The sequence below is a fragment of the Panulirus ornatus genome, chromosome 14 (assembly GCF_036320965.1).
Source record: "Panulirus ornatus isolate Po-2019 chromosome 14, ASM3632096v1, whole genome shotgun sequence".
Classification (NCBI taxonomy): Eukaryota; Metazoa; Arthropoda; class Malacostraca; order Decapoda; family Palinuridae; genus Panulirus; species Panulirus ornatus.
Genome location: NC_092237.1, coordinates 472,073 through 485,837, shown reverse-complemented (window position 1 = coordinate 485,837; position 13,765 = coordinate 472,073). Strand labels below are relative to the sequence as shown.

General features: G+C 43.2%; 1 protein-coding gene across 1 annotated transcript in view; it reads left to right on the top strand.

Moving 5' to 3' along the window:
* LOC139753120 (protein O-mannosyl-transferase 2-like) overlaps positions 1–13,765 on the top strand; it is a 177,992-nt gene that overhangs the window by 82,842 nt on the left and 81,385 nt on the right. The window contains exon 9 of the mRNA XM_071669215.1: positions 9,605–9,711. Within this exon, the coding sequence (XP_071525316.1) occupies positions 9,605–9,711 (107 nt within the window). The remainder of the gene's footprint in view (positions 1–9,604; positions 9,712–13,765) is intronic.

The following is a 13,765-nucleotide window of genomic DNA, read 5'->3' as shown; positions in this document are numbered from 1 at the left end:
CCACTCCCAGATATCTAAAACACTTTACTTCTTCCAGTTTTTCTCCATTCAAACTTACCTCCCAATTGACTTGACCCTCAACCCTACTGTACCTAATAACCTTGCTCTTATTCACATTTACTCTTAACTTTCTTCTTTCACACACTTTACCAAACTCAGTCACCAGCTTCTGTAGTTTCTCACATGAATCAGCCACCAGTGCTGTATCATCAGCGAACAACAACTGACTCACTTCCCAAGCTCTCTCATCCACAGCAGACTTCATACTTGCCCCTCTTTCCAAAACTCTTGCATTCACCTCCCTAACAACCCCATCCATAAACAAATTAAACAACCATGGAGACATCACACACCCCTGCTGCAAACCTACATTCACTGAGAACCAATCACTTTCCTCTCTTCCTACACGTACAAATGCTTTACATCCTCGATAAAAACTTTTCACTGCTTCTAACAACTTGCCTCCCACACCATATATTCTTAATACCTTCCACAGAGCATCTCTATCAATTCTATCATATGCCTTCTCCAGATCCATAAATGCTACATACAAATCCATTTGCTTTTCTAAGTATTTCTCACATACATTCTTCAAAGCAAACACCTGATCCACACATCCTCTACCACTTCTGAAACCACACTGCTCTTCCCCAATCTGATGCTCTGTATATGCCTTCACCCTCTCAATCAATACCCTCCCATATAATTTACCAGGAATACTCAACAAACTTATACCTCTGTAATTTAAGCACTCACTCTTATCCCCTTTGCCTTTGTACAATGGGACTATGCACGCACTCCGCCAATCCTCAGGCACCTCACCATGAGTCATACATACATTAAATAACCTTACCAACCAGTCAATAATACAGTCACCCCCTTTTTTAATAGATTCCACTGCAATACCATCCAAACCTGCTGCCTTGCCGGCTTTCATCTTCCGCAAAGCTTTTACTACCTCTTCTCTGTTTACCAAATCATTTTCCCTAACCCTCTCGCTTTGCACACCACCTCGACCAAAGCACCCTATATCTGCCACTCTGTCATCAAACACATTCAACAAACCTTCAAAATACTCACTCCATCTCCTTCTCACATCACCACTACTTGTTATCACCTCCCCATTTGCGCCCTTCACTGAAGTTCCCATTTGCTCCCTTGTCTTACGCACTTTATTTACCTCCTTCCAAATCATCTTTTTATTCTCCCTAAAATTTAATAATACTCTCTCACCCCAACTCTCATTTGCCCTCTTTTTCACCTCTTGCACCTTTCTCTTGACCTCCTGTCTCTTTCTTTTATACATCTCCCACTCAATTGCATTTTTTCCCTGCAAAAATCGTCCAAATGCCTCTATCTTCTCTTTCACTAATAGTCTTACTTCTTCATCCCACCACTCACTACCCTTTCTAATCAACCCACCTCCCACGCTTCTCATGCCACAAGCATCTTTTGCGCAATCCATCACTGATTCCCTAAATACATCCCATTCCTTCCCCACTCCTCTTACTTCCATTGTTCTCACCTTTTTCCATTCTGTACTCAGTCTCTCCTGGTACTTCCTCACACAAGTCTCCTTCCCAAGCTCACTTACTCTCACCACCCTCTTCACCCTAACATTCACTCTTCTTTTCTGAAAACCCATACAAATCTTCACCTCACCTCCACAAGATAATGATCAGACATCCCTCCAGTTGCACCTCTCAGCACATTAACATCCAAAAGTCTCTCTTTCATGCGCCTGTCAATTAACATGTAATCCAGTGACGCTCTCTGGCCATCTCTCCTACTTACATACGTTTTTTTTTTTTTTTTTTTATACTTTGTCGCTGTCTCCCGCGTTTGCGAGGTAGCGCAAGGAAACAGACGAAAGAAATGGCCCAACCCTCCCCATACACATGTACATACATACGTCCACACACGCAAATATACATACCTACACAGCTTTCCATGGTTTACCTCGGAAGCTTCACATGCCTTGATTCAATCCACTGACAGCACGTCAACCCCTGTATACCACATCGCTCCAATTCACTCTATTCCTTGCCCTCCTTTCACCCTCCTGCATGTTCAGGCCCCGATCACACAAAATCTTTTTCAATCCATCTTACCACCTCCAATTTGGTCTCCCACTTCTCCTCGTTCCCTCCACCTCCGACACATATATCCTCTTGGTCAATCTTTCCTCACTCATTCTCTCCATGTGTCCAAACCATTTCAAAACACCCTCTTCTGCTTTCTCAACCATGCTCTTTTTATTTCCACACATCTCTCTTACCCTTACGTTACTTACTCGATCAAACCACCTCACACCACACATTGTCCTCAAACATCTCATTTCCAGCACATCCATCCTCCTGCGCACAACTCTATCCATAGCCCACGCCTCGCAACCATACAACATTGTTGGAACCACTATTCCTTCAAACATACCCATTTTTGCTTTCCGAGATAATGAATAAAATAAATAAAATAAAATAATATAATATATATATATATATATATATATATATATATATATATATATATATATATATATATATATATATATATATATATCCCTGGGGATAGGGGAGAAAGAATACTTCCCACGTATTCCCTGCGTGTCGTAGAAGGCGACTAAAAGGGAAGGGAGCGGGGGGCTGGAAATCCTCCCCTCTCGTTTTTTTTTTTTTTTCCAAATGAAGGAACAGAGAAGGGGGCCAGGTGAGGGTATTCCCTCAAAGGCCCAGTCCTCTGTTTTTAACGCTACCTCGCTATCGCGGGAAATGGCGAATAGTATAAAAAAAAAAATATATATATATATATTTTCTTCTTCTTTTAAACTATTCGCCATTTCCCGCGTTAGCGAGGTAGCATTAAGAACAGAGGACTGGGCCTTTGTGGGATATCCTCACCTGGCCCCCCTCTGTTCCTCCTTTTTGAAAATTAAAAAAAACGAGAGGGGAGGATTTCCAGCCCCCCGCTCCCTCCCCTTTTAGTCGCCTTCTACGACACGCAGGGAATACGTGGGAAGTATTCTTAATCCCCTATATATATATATATATATATATATATATATATATATATATATATATATATATATATATATATATATATATATATGGTTGTTTAATTTGTTTATGGATGGGGTTGTTAGGGAGGTGAATGCAAGAGTTTTGGAAAGAGGGGCAAGTATGAAGTCTGTTGGGGATGAGAGAGCTTGGGAAGTGAGTCAGTTGTTGTTCGCTGATGATACAGCGCTGGTGGCTGATTCATGTGAGAAACTGCAGAAGCTGGTGACTGAGTTTGGTAAAGTGTGTGGAAGAAGAAAGTTAAGAGTAAATGTGAATAAGAGCAAGGTTATTAGGTACAGTGGGGTTGAGGGTCAAGTCAATTGGGAGGTGAGTTTGAATGGAGAAAAACTGGAGGAAGTGAAGTGTTTTAGATATCTGGGAGTGGATCTGGCGGCGGATGGAACCATGGAAGCGGAAGTGGATCATAGGGTGGGGGAGGGGGCGAAAATTCTGGGGGCCTTGAAGAATGTGTGGAAGTCGAGAACATTATCTCGGAAAGCAAAAATGGGTATGTTTGAAGGAATAGTGGTTCCAACAATGTTGTATGGTTGCGAGGCGTGGGCTATGGATAGAGTTGTGTGCAGGAGGATGGATGTGCTGGAAATGAGATGTTTGAGGACAATGTGTGGTGTGAGGTGGTTTGATCGAGTGAGTAACGTGAGGGTAAGAGGGATGTGTGGAAATAAAAAGAGCGTGGTTGAGAGAGCAGAAGAGGGTGTTTTGAAGTGGTTTGGGCACATGGAGAGAATGAGTGAGGAAAGATTGACCAAGAGGATATATGTGTTGGAGGTGGAGGGAACGAGGAGAAGAGGGAGACCAAATTGGAGGTGGAAAGATGGAGTGAAAAAGATTTTGTGTGATCGGGGCCTGAACATGCAGGAGGGTGAAAGGAGGGCAAGGAATAGAGTGAATTGGAGCGATGTGGTATACCGGGGTTGACGTGCTGTCAGTGGATTGAATCAAGGCATGTGAAGCGTCTGGGGTAAACCATGGAAAGCTGTGTAGGTATGTATATTTGCGTGTGTGGACGTATGTATATACATGTGTATGGGGGGGGTTGGGCCATTTCTTTCGTCTGTTTCCTTGCGCTACCTCACAAACGCGGGAGACAGCGACAAAGTATAAAAAAAAAAAAAAAAAATATATATCCCTGGGGATATATATATATATATTTTTTTTTCCAAAAGAAGGAACAGAGAAGGGGGCCAGGTGAGGTTATTCCTTCAAAGGTCCAGTCCTCTGTTCTTAATGCTACCTCACTAACGCGGAAGATGGCAAATAGTATGAAAGAAAAGAAAAGATTCCTGGGGATAGGGGAGAAAGAATACTTCCCACGCATTCCTCAAGTGTCGTAGAAGGCAACTAAAGGGGACGGGAGCGGGGGGCCAGAAACCCTCCCCTCCTTGTATTTTAACTTTCTAAAAGGGGAAACAGAATAAGGAGTCATGCGAGGAGTGCTCATCCTCCTCGAAGGCTCAGATTGGGGTGTCTAAATGTGTGTGGATGTAATCAAGATGAGAAAAAAGGAGAGATAGGTAGTATGTTTGAGGAAAGGAACCTGAATGTTTTGGCTCTGAGTGAAATGAAGCTTAAGGGTAAAGGGGAAGAGTGGTTTGGGAATGTCTTGGGAGTAAAGTCAGGGGTTAGTGAGAGGACAAGAGCAAGGGAAGGAGTAGCACTACTCCCAAAACAGGAGTTGTGGGAGTATGTGATAGAGTGTAAGAAAGTAAATTCTACATTGATATGGGTAAAACTGAAAGTTGATGGAGAGATATGGGTGATTATTGGTGCATATGCACCTGGGCATGAGAAGAAAGATCATGAGAGGCAAGTGTTTTGGGAGCAGCTGAATGAGTGTGTTAGTGGTTTTGATGCACAAGACCGAGTTATAGTGATGGGTGATTTGAATGCAAAGGTGAGTAATGTGGCAGTTGAGGGAATAATTGGTATACATGGGGTGTTCAGTGTTGTAAATGGAAATGGTGAAGAGCTTGTAGATTTATGTGCTGAAAAAGGACTGGTGATTGGGAATACCTGGTTTAAAAGAGAGATATACATAAGTATACGTATGTAAGTAGGAGAGATGGCCAGAGAGCGTATTGGATTACGTGTTAATTGATAGGCGTGCGAAAGAGAGACTTTTGGATGTTAATGTGCTGAGAGGTGCAACTGGAGGGATGTCTGATCATTATCTTGTGGAGGCGAAGGTGAAGATTTGTATGGGTTTTCAGAAAAGAAGAGAGAATGTTGGCGTGAAGAGAGTGGTGAGAGTAAGTGAGCTTGGGAAGGAGACTTGTGTGAGGAAGTACCAGGAGAGATTGAGTACAGAATGGAAAAAGGTGAGAACAAAGGAGGTAAGGGGAGTAGGGGAGTAATGGGATGTATTTAGGGAAGCAGTGATGGCTTGCACAAAAGATCTTGTGGCATGAGAAGCGTGGGAGGTGGGTTGATTAGAAAGGGTAGTGAGTGGTGGGATGAAGAAGTAAGATTATTAGTGAAAGAGAAGATAGAGGCATTTGGACGATTTTTGCAGGGAAAAAATGCAATTGAGTGGGAGATGTATAAAAGAAAGAGGCAAGAGGCCAAGAGAAAGGTGCAAGAGGTGAAAAAGAGGGCAAATGAGAGTTGGGGTGAGAGAATATTATTAAATTTTAGGGAGAATAAAAAGCTGTTTTGGAAGGAGGTAAATAAAGTGCGTAAGACAAGGGAGCAAATGGGAACTTCAGTGAAGGGGGCTAATGGGGAGGTGATAACAAGTAGTGGTGATGTGAGAAGGAGATGGAGTAAGTATTTTGAAGGTTTGTTGAATGTTTGATGATAGAGTGGCAGATATAGGGTGTTTTGGTCGAGGTGGTGTGCAAAGTGAGAGGGTTAGGGAAAATAATTTGGTAAACAGAGAAGAGGTAGTGAAGCTTTGCGGAATATGAAAGCCGGCAAGGCAGCAGGTTTCGATGGTATTGCAGTGGAATCTATTAAAAAAGGGGGTGACTATTGTTGACTGGTTGGTAAGGTTATTTAATGTATGTATGACTCATGGTGAGGTGCCTGAGGATTGGCGGAAAGCTTGCATAGTGCCCTTGTACAAAGGCAAAGGGGATAAGAGTGAGTGCTCAAATTACAGAGGTATAAGTTTGTTGAGTATTCCTGGTAAATTATATGGGAGGGTATTGATTGAGAGGGTGAAGGCATGTACAGAGCATCAGATTGGGGAAGAGCAGTGTGGTTTCAGAAGTGGTAGAGGATGTGTGGATCAGGTGTTTGCTTTGAAGAATGTATGTGAGAAATACTTAGAAAAGCAAATGGATTTGTATGTAGCATTTATGGATCTGGAGAAGGCATATGATAGAGTTGATAGAGATGCTCTGTGGAAGGTATTAAGAATATATGGTGTGGGAGGCAAGTTGTTGGAAGCAGTGAAAAGTTTTTATCGAGGATACAAGGCATGTGTACGTGTAGGAAGAGAGGAAAGTGATTGATTCTCAGTGAATGTAGGTTTGCGGCAGGGGTGTGTGATGTCTCCATGGTTGTTTTTTGTTTATGGATGGGGTTGTTAGGGAGGTGAATGCAAGAGTTTTGGAAAGCGGGGCAAGTTTGTAGTCTGTTGTGGATGAGAGAGCTTGGGAAGTGAGTCAGTTGTTGTTCGTTGATGATACAGTGCTGGTGGCTGATTCATGTGAGAAACTGCAGAAGCTGGTGACTGAGTTTGGTAAAGTGTGTAAAAGAAGAAAGTTATGAGTAAATGTGAATAAGAGCAAGGTTATTAGGTACAGTAGGGTTGAGGGTCAAGTCAATTGTGAGGTAAGTTTGAATGGAGAAAAACTGGAGGAAGTAAAGTGTTTTAGATATCTGGGAGTGGATCTGGCAGCGGATGGAACCATGGAAGCAGAAGTGAGTCATAGGATGGGCTAGGGGGCGAAAATTCTGGGAGCCTTGAAGAATGTTTGGAAGTTGAGAACATTATCTTGGAAAGCAAAAATGGGTATGTTTGAAGGAATAGTACTTCCAACAATGTTGTATGGTTGCGAGGCGTGGGCTATGGATAGAGTTGTGTGCAGGAGGGTGGATGTGCTGGAAATGAGATGTTCGAGGACAATATGTGGTGTGAGGTGGTTTGATCGAGTAAGTAATGTAAGGGTAAGAGAGATGTGTGGAAATAAAAAGAGTGTGGTTGAGAGAGCAGAAGAGGGTGTTTTGAATGGTTTGGTCACAGGGAGAGAATGAGTGAGGAAAGATTGACCAAGAGGATATATGTGTCGGAGGTGGAGGGAACGAGGAGAAGTGGGAGACCAAATTGGAGGTGGAAAGATGGAGTGAAAAAGATTTTGAGTGATCAGGGCCTGAACATGCAGGAGGGTGAAAGGCGGGCAAGGAATAGAGTGAATTGGATTGATGTGGCAGACTAGGGTCGACGTGCTGTCAGTGGATTGAATCAGGGCATGTGAAGCGTCTGGGGTAAACCATGGAAAGTTCTGTGGGGCCTGGATGTGGAAAGGGAGCTGTGGTTTCAGGCATTATTGCATGACAGCTGGAGGCTCTGTGAGCAAATAGGGCCTTTGTTGTCTTTTCCTAGTGCTGCCTCGCGCACATGAGGGGGGAGGGGATGTTATTCCGTGTGTGGCGGGGTGGCGATGGGGGTGAGTAGGGGCAGACAGTGTGAATTGTGTGCATGTGTGTATATGTGTGTGTCTGTGTGTGTATATATGTGTGTACGTTGGGATGTGTGGGTGTGTATGTTTGCGTGTGTGGACGTGTGTGTGTGTGCATGTGTGTTGGGGTGGGTTGGACCATTTCTTTTGTTTGTTTCCTGGCGCTACCTCGCAGGTGCGGGAGACAGCGACAAAGCAAAATAAAAAAGAATATATATATATACTGAAATTCCATACATGCATGTATCCATACATATACATATCAACATATACTCATATACATAGACATACATAGAGATATACATATATACACATGTACATATTCATACTTGCTTGCTTTCATCCATTCCTGTAGCTACCCTGCCCTACAGGAAACAGCAATGCTACCCCCTGCTTCATCAAGGTAGTGCCAGGAAAACAGACAGAAAAGGCTTCATTCATTCACACTCAGTCTCTAGCTGTCATGTGTAATACACTGAAACCACAGCTCCCTATCCACATCCAGGCTCCACAGACCTATCCATGGTTTACCCCAGATGCTTCACATGCCGTGGTTCAGTCCATTTACAGCATGTTAACTCCAGTATACCACATCCTTCCAATTCACTGTATTCCTTGAATGCCTCTCACCCTCCTGTATGTTCAGGCCCCATTCACTCAAAATCTTTTTTCACCCCATCCTTTCACCTCCAATTTGGTCTCCTGCTTCTCCTTGTTCACTCCACATGTCATATGTATCCTCTTTGTCAGTCTATCCTCAGTCATTCTCTCCATATGTCCATACAATTTCAACACACCGTCTTCTGCTCTCTCAACCACACTCTTTTTTTGCACACCTCTCTTGCCTTTCCATTGCTTACTTGATCAAAGCACGTCACACCACATACTGTCCTCAAACATTTCATTTCCAACACATCCACCCTCCTCCGCACAACCCTATCTATAGCCCATACCTTGCAACCATATAACATTGCTGGAACTACTATTCCTTCAAACTTACCCAATTTTGCTCTCTTAAGATAACGTTCTCTCCTTCCACATGTTCTTCATTGCTCCCAGAATTTTCGCCCCCTCCCCCACCCTGTGACTCACTTCTGCTTCCATGGTTCCATTCGCTGCTAAGTCCACTCCCAGATATCTAGTACACTTCACTTCCTGTAATTTTTCTCCATTCATACTTACATAATGCCTGCCAACAGCAAGGATTTGAACCCCTTACCATGTGTGGTAGCTGGGAATGCTTAATGCTTGGCTATGCCTGCCCCTAATAGGGAAATGACTTTGATTACTTGTAATCAAATACTATTTGTCTCGTGTCCCTGAGCAATGGGGTCTAGACTGGTCAAATCTCATCAGGCTGACATTACCAGAAGTCAGGACTTTACAAAACTTATTGTCACATGTGGAGGTATATAAACACAAAAATAGTGCATATGAACATGCACTTTTCATAGAACAAATAATGCCCTTCAAGTGTTGTAGCTGGGAATGCGAAGTATTTGGCTATGATTATCCCTAATAGGGAAATGACTTTGCTTACTAGTAGTTGAATACCCTTCACCTCACATCCATGAGCAACAGGATCTAGACTGGTCAAATCCCATCAAGCTCACATTATGAGAAGTCAGCAATTTTACAGAACTTACTGTGAAATGTAGAGGTATATGAACATAAATATAGTACATATGAACATGCATTTTTCATAGGACACATAATGCCCTCCATATGTGCATGTTTGTGTATGTGTATGTGTGTGTGTAGCATTAAGGAATTTGTCTTCATGAGAGTACTCAATTGCCCATGTAATCTCAGCCAAAAACGTTACCTCTGATTCCTTCTGTATATCTATTTACGTAGAATATTTGTGTTGAACTTACACTGCACTTAATGCTTCATTGTCAGGTGAATGTGTTGAAGCACCTTGTAGCCTACATTCTGTGTCTCATCATATTGCCAGCAACCATCTACATCACGGTCTTTTTCATCCATGACCAGCTTCTTGTTAGAGCGTAAGTTCTTCCTAATCCTCATGTAGTTGGGTTAAATGAGATTTGAATGGATGCTCTGATCCTCTTTTATCTTATCCCTTTCAGGATATTAGGCCAGGTGGCCTTCAGAAGCACTGAGAGTATTGGGACTTGGGATCTTGTTCAGGTACTGCACATTAGCCCCAAATATGTTTGTTTTTCTCCCTTTATGGACAGAATTCACTTTTATTGAGCAAGATTTTTTTTTTGTAAAATGATCCTTTTAAAGTTTATCTAGAGTATCTCTTGAAAAAATATTTTTTTTTCATTATACTTAGTCACTGTCTCCCGTGTTAGAAAGGTAGTGCAAGGAAACAGACAAAAGAATGGCCAAGCCCACCCACATACACATGCATATACATAAACGCCCACACACGCACATATGCATAACTATACATTTCAATGTATCCGTACATATACATACAAAGACATATACATATATACACATGTACATGTTCATACTTGCTGCCTTCATCGATTCCCATCACCACCCCGCCACACATGAAATGACACCCCCCTTCCCCTGCATGTGCGCGAGGTAGTGCTAGGAAAAGACAACAGAGGCCACATTTGTTCACATTCAGTCTCTAGCTGTCATGTGTAATGCACTAATGCACTGAAACCACAGCTCCCTTTCCACATCTAGGCCTCACATCTAGACGCTTCACATGCCCGGTTGAATCCATTGACAGCACGTTGACCTTGGAATACCACATCGTTCCAATTCCCTCTATTCCTTGCACGCCTTTCACTCTCTTGCATGTTCGGGCCCCAATCGCTCTAAATGTTTTTCACGCCATCATTCCACCACCAATTTGGTCTCCCACTTCTCGTTCCCTCCACCTCTGACATATATATCCTCTTGGTCAATCTTTCCTCACTCATTCTCTCCATGTGACCAAACCATTGTAATACACCCTCTTCCGCTCCCTCAACCACACTCTTTTTATTACCACACATCTCTCTTACCCTTTCATTACTTACTCGATCAAACCATCTCACACTACGCATTGTCCTCAAACCTTTCATTTCTAACACATTCACCCTCTTCCGCACAACCTTATCTATAGCCCACGCCTCGCAACCACATAACCTTGTTGGAACCACTATTCCTTCAAACATACCCACTTTTGCTCTCGGAGATAACGTTCTCACCTTCCACACATTCTTTAACGGTCCCAGAACCTTCGCCCGCTCCCCCACCCTGTGACTCACTTCCACTTCCATGGTTCCATCTGCTGCTAAATCCACTCCCAGATATCTAAAACACATCATTCCCTCCAGTTTTTCTCCCTTCAAACTTACCAATTGACTTGTCCCTCAACCCTACTGAACCTAATACCCTTGCTCTTATCCACATTTACTCTCAGCTTTCTTCTTTCACACACTTTATTAAAGGAAACAGATGAAAGAAATGGCCCAACCCACCCACATACACATGTATATACATACACGTCCACACACGCAAATATAGATACCTATACATCTCAACGTATACATATATATACACACACAGACATATACGTATATACACATGTACATAATTCATACTGTCTGCCTTTATTCATTCCCATCGCCACCCCACCACACATGAAATAACAACCCCCTTCCCCAAATGTGCGCGAGGTAGCACTAGGAAAAGACAACAAAGGCTGCTTTCATTCACACTCAGTCTCTAGCTGTCATGAAATAATGCACCAAAATGACAGCTCCCTTTCCACATCCAGGCCTCACAGAACTTTCCATGGTTTACCCCAGATGCTTCACATGCCCTGGTTCAATCCATTGACTGCACGTCGGCCGTGGTATACCACATCGTTCCAATTCACTCTATTCCTTGTTTGAAGGAATAGTGGTTCCAACAATGTTGTATGGTTGCGAGGCATGGGTTATGGATAGAGTTGTGTGCAGGAGGGTGGATGTGCTGGAAATGAGATGTTTGAGGACAATATGTGGTGTGAGGTGGTTTGATCGAGTAAGTAACGTAAGGGTAAGAGAGATGTGTGGAAATAAAAAGAGCGTGGTTGAGAGAGCAGAAGAGGGTGTTTTGAAATGGTTTGGGCACATGGAGAGAATGAGTGAGGAAAGATTGACCAAGAGGATATATGTGTCAGAGGTGGAGGGAACGAGGAGAAGTGGGAGACCAAATTGGAGGTGGAAAGATGGAGTGAAAAAGATTTTGTGTGATCGGGGCCTGAACATGCAGGAGGGTCAAAGGCGGGCAAGGAATAGAGTGAATTGGATCGATGTGGTATACCGGGGTTGACGTGCTGTCAGTGGATTGAATCAGGGCATGTGAAGCGTCTGGGGTAAACCATGGAAAGTTGTGTGGGGCCTGGATGTGGAAAGGAAGCTGTGGTTTCGGGCATTATTGCATGACAGCTAGAGACTGAGTGTGAACAAATGGGGCCTTTGTTGTCTTTTCCTAGTGCTACCTCGCACAGATGAGGGGGGAGGGGGTTGGTATTCCATGTGTGGCGAGGTGGCGATGGGAATGAATAAAGGCAGACAGTGTGAATTGTGTACATGGGTATATATGTATATGTCTGTGTGTGTATATATATGTGTACATTGAGATGTATAGGTATGTATATTTGCGTATGTGGACGTGTATGTATATACATTGTGTATAGGGGTGGGTTGGGCCATTTCTTTCGTCTGTTTCCTTGCGCTACCTCGCAAACGCAGGAGACAGCAACAAAGCAAAAAGAATATATATATTGTATTGTTGACTGGTTGGTAAGGTTATTTAATGTATGTATGACTCATGGTGAGGTGCCTGAGGATTGGCGGAATGCGTGCATAGTGCCATTGTACAAAGGCAAAGGGGATAAGAGTGAGTGCTCAAATTACAGAGGTATAAGTTTGTTGAGTATTCCTGGTAAATTATATGGGAGGATATTGATCGAGAGGGTGAAGGCATGTACAGAGCATCAGATTGGGGAAGAGCAGTGTGGTTTCAGAAGTGGTAGAGGATGTGTGGATCAGGTGTTTGCTTTGAAGAATGTATGTGAGAAATACTTAGAAAAGCAAATGGATTTGTATGTAGCATTTATGGATCTGGAGAAGGCATATGATAGAGTTGACAGAGATGCTCTGTGGAAGGTATTAAGAATATATGGTGTGGGAGGCAAGTTGTTAGAAGCAGTGAAAAGTTTTTATCGAGGATGTAAGGCATGTGTACGTGTAGGAAGAGAGGAAAGTGATTGGTTCTCAGTGAATGTAGGTTTGCGGCAGGGGTGTGTGATGTCTCCATGGTTGTTTAATTTGTTTATGGATGGGGTTGTTAGGGAGGTGAATGCAAGAGTTTTGGAAAGAGGGGCAAGTATGAAGTCTGTTGGGGATGAGAGAGCTTGGGAAGTGAGTCAGTTGTTGTTCGCTGATGATACAGCGCTGGTGGCTGATTCATGTGAGAAACTGCAGAAGCTGGTGACTGAGTTTGGTAAAGTGTGTGAAAGAAGAAAGTTAAGAGTAAATGTGAATAAGAGCAAGGTTATTAGGTACAGTAGGGTTGAGGGTCAAGTCAATTGGGAGGTGAGTTTGAATGGAGAAAAACTGGAGGAAGTAAAGTGTTTTGGATATCTGGGAGTGGATCTGGCAGCGGATGGAACCATGGAAGCAGAAGTGGATCATAGGGTGGGGGAGGGGGCGAAAATTCTGGGAGCCTTGAAGAATGTGTGGAAGTCGAGAACATTGTCTCGGAAAGCAAAAATGGGTATGTTTGAAGGAATAGTGGTACCAACAATGTTGTATGGTTGCGAGGCGTGGGCTATGGATAGAATTGTGCGCAGGAGGATGGATGTGCTGGAAATGAGATGTTTGAGGACAATGTGTGGTGTGAGGTGGTTTGATCGAGTAAGTAACGTAAGGGTATGTGGAAATAAAAAGAGCGTGGTTGAGAGAGCAGAAGAGGGTGTTTTGAAATGGTTTGGGCACATGGAGAGAATGAGTGAGGAAAGATTGACCAAGAGAATATATGTGTCGGAGGTGGAGGGAACGAGGAGAAGAGGGAGACCAAATTGGAGGTGGAGAGATG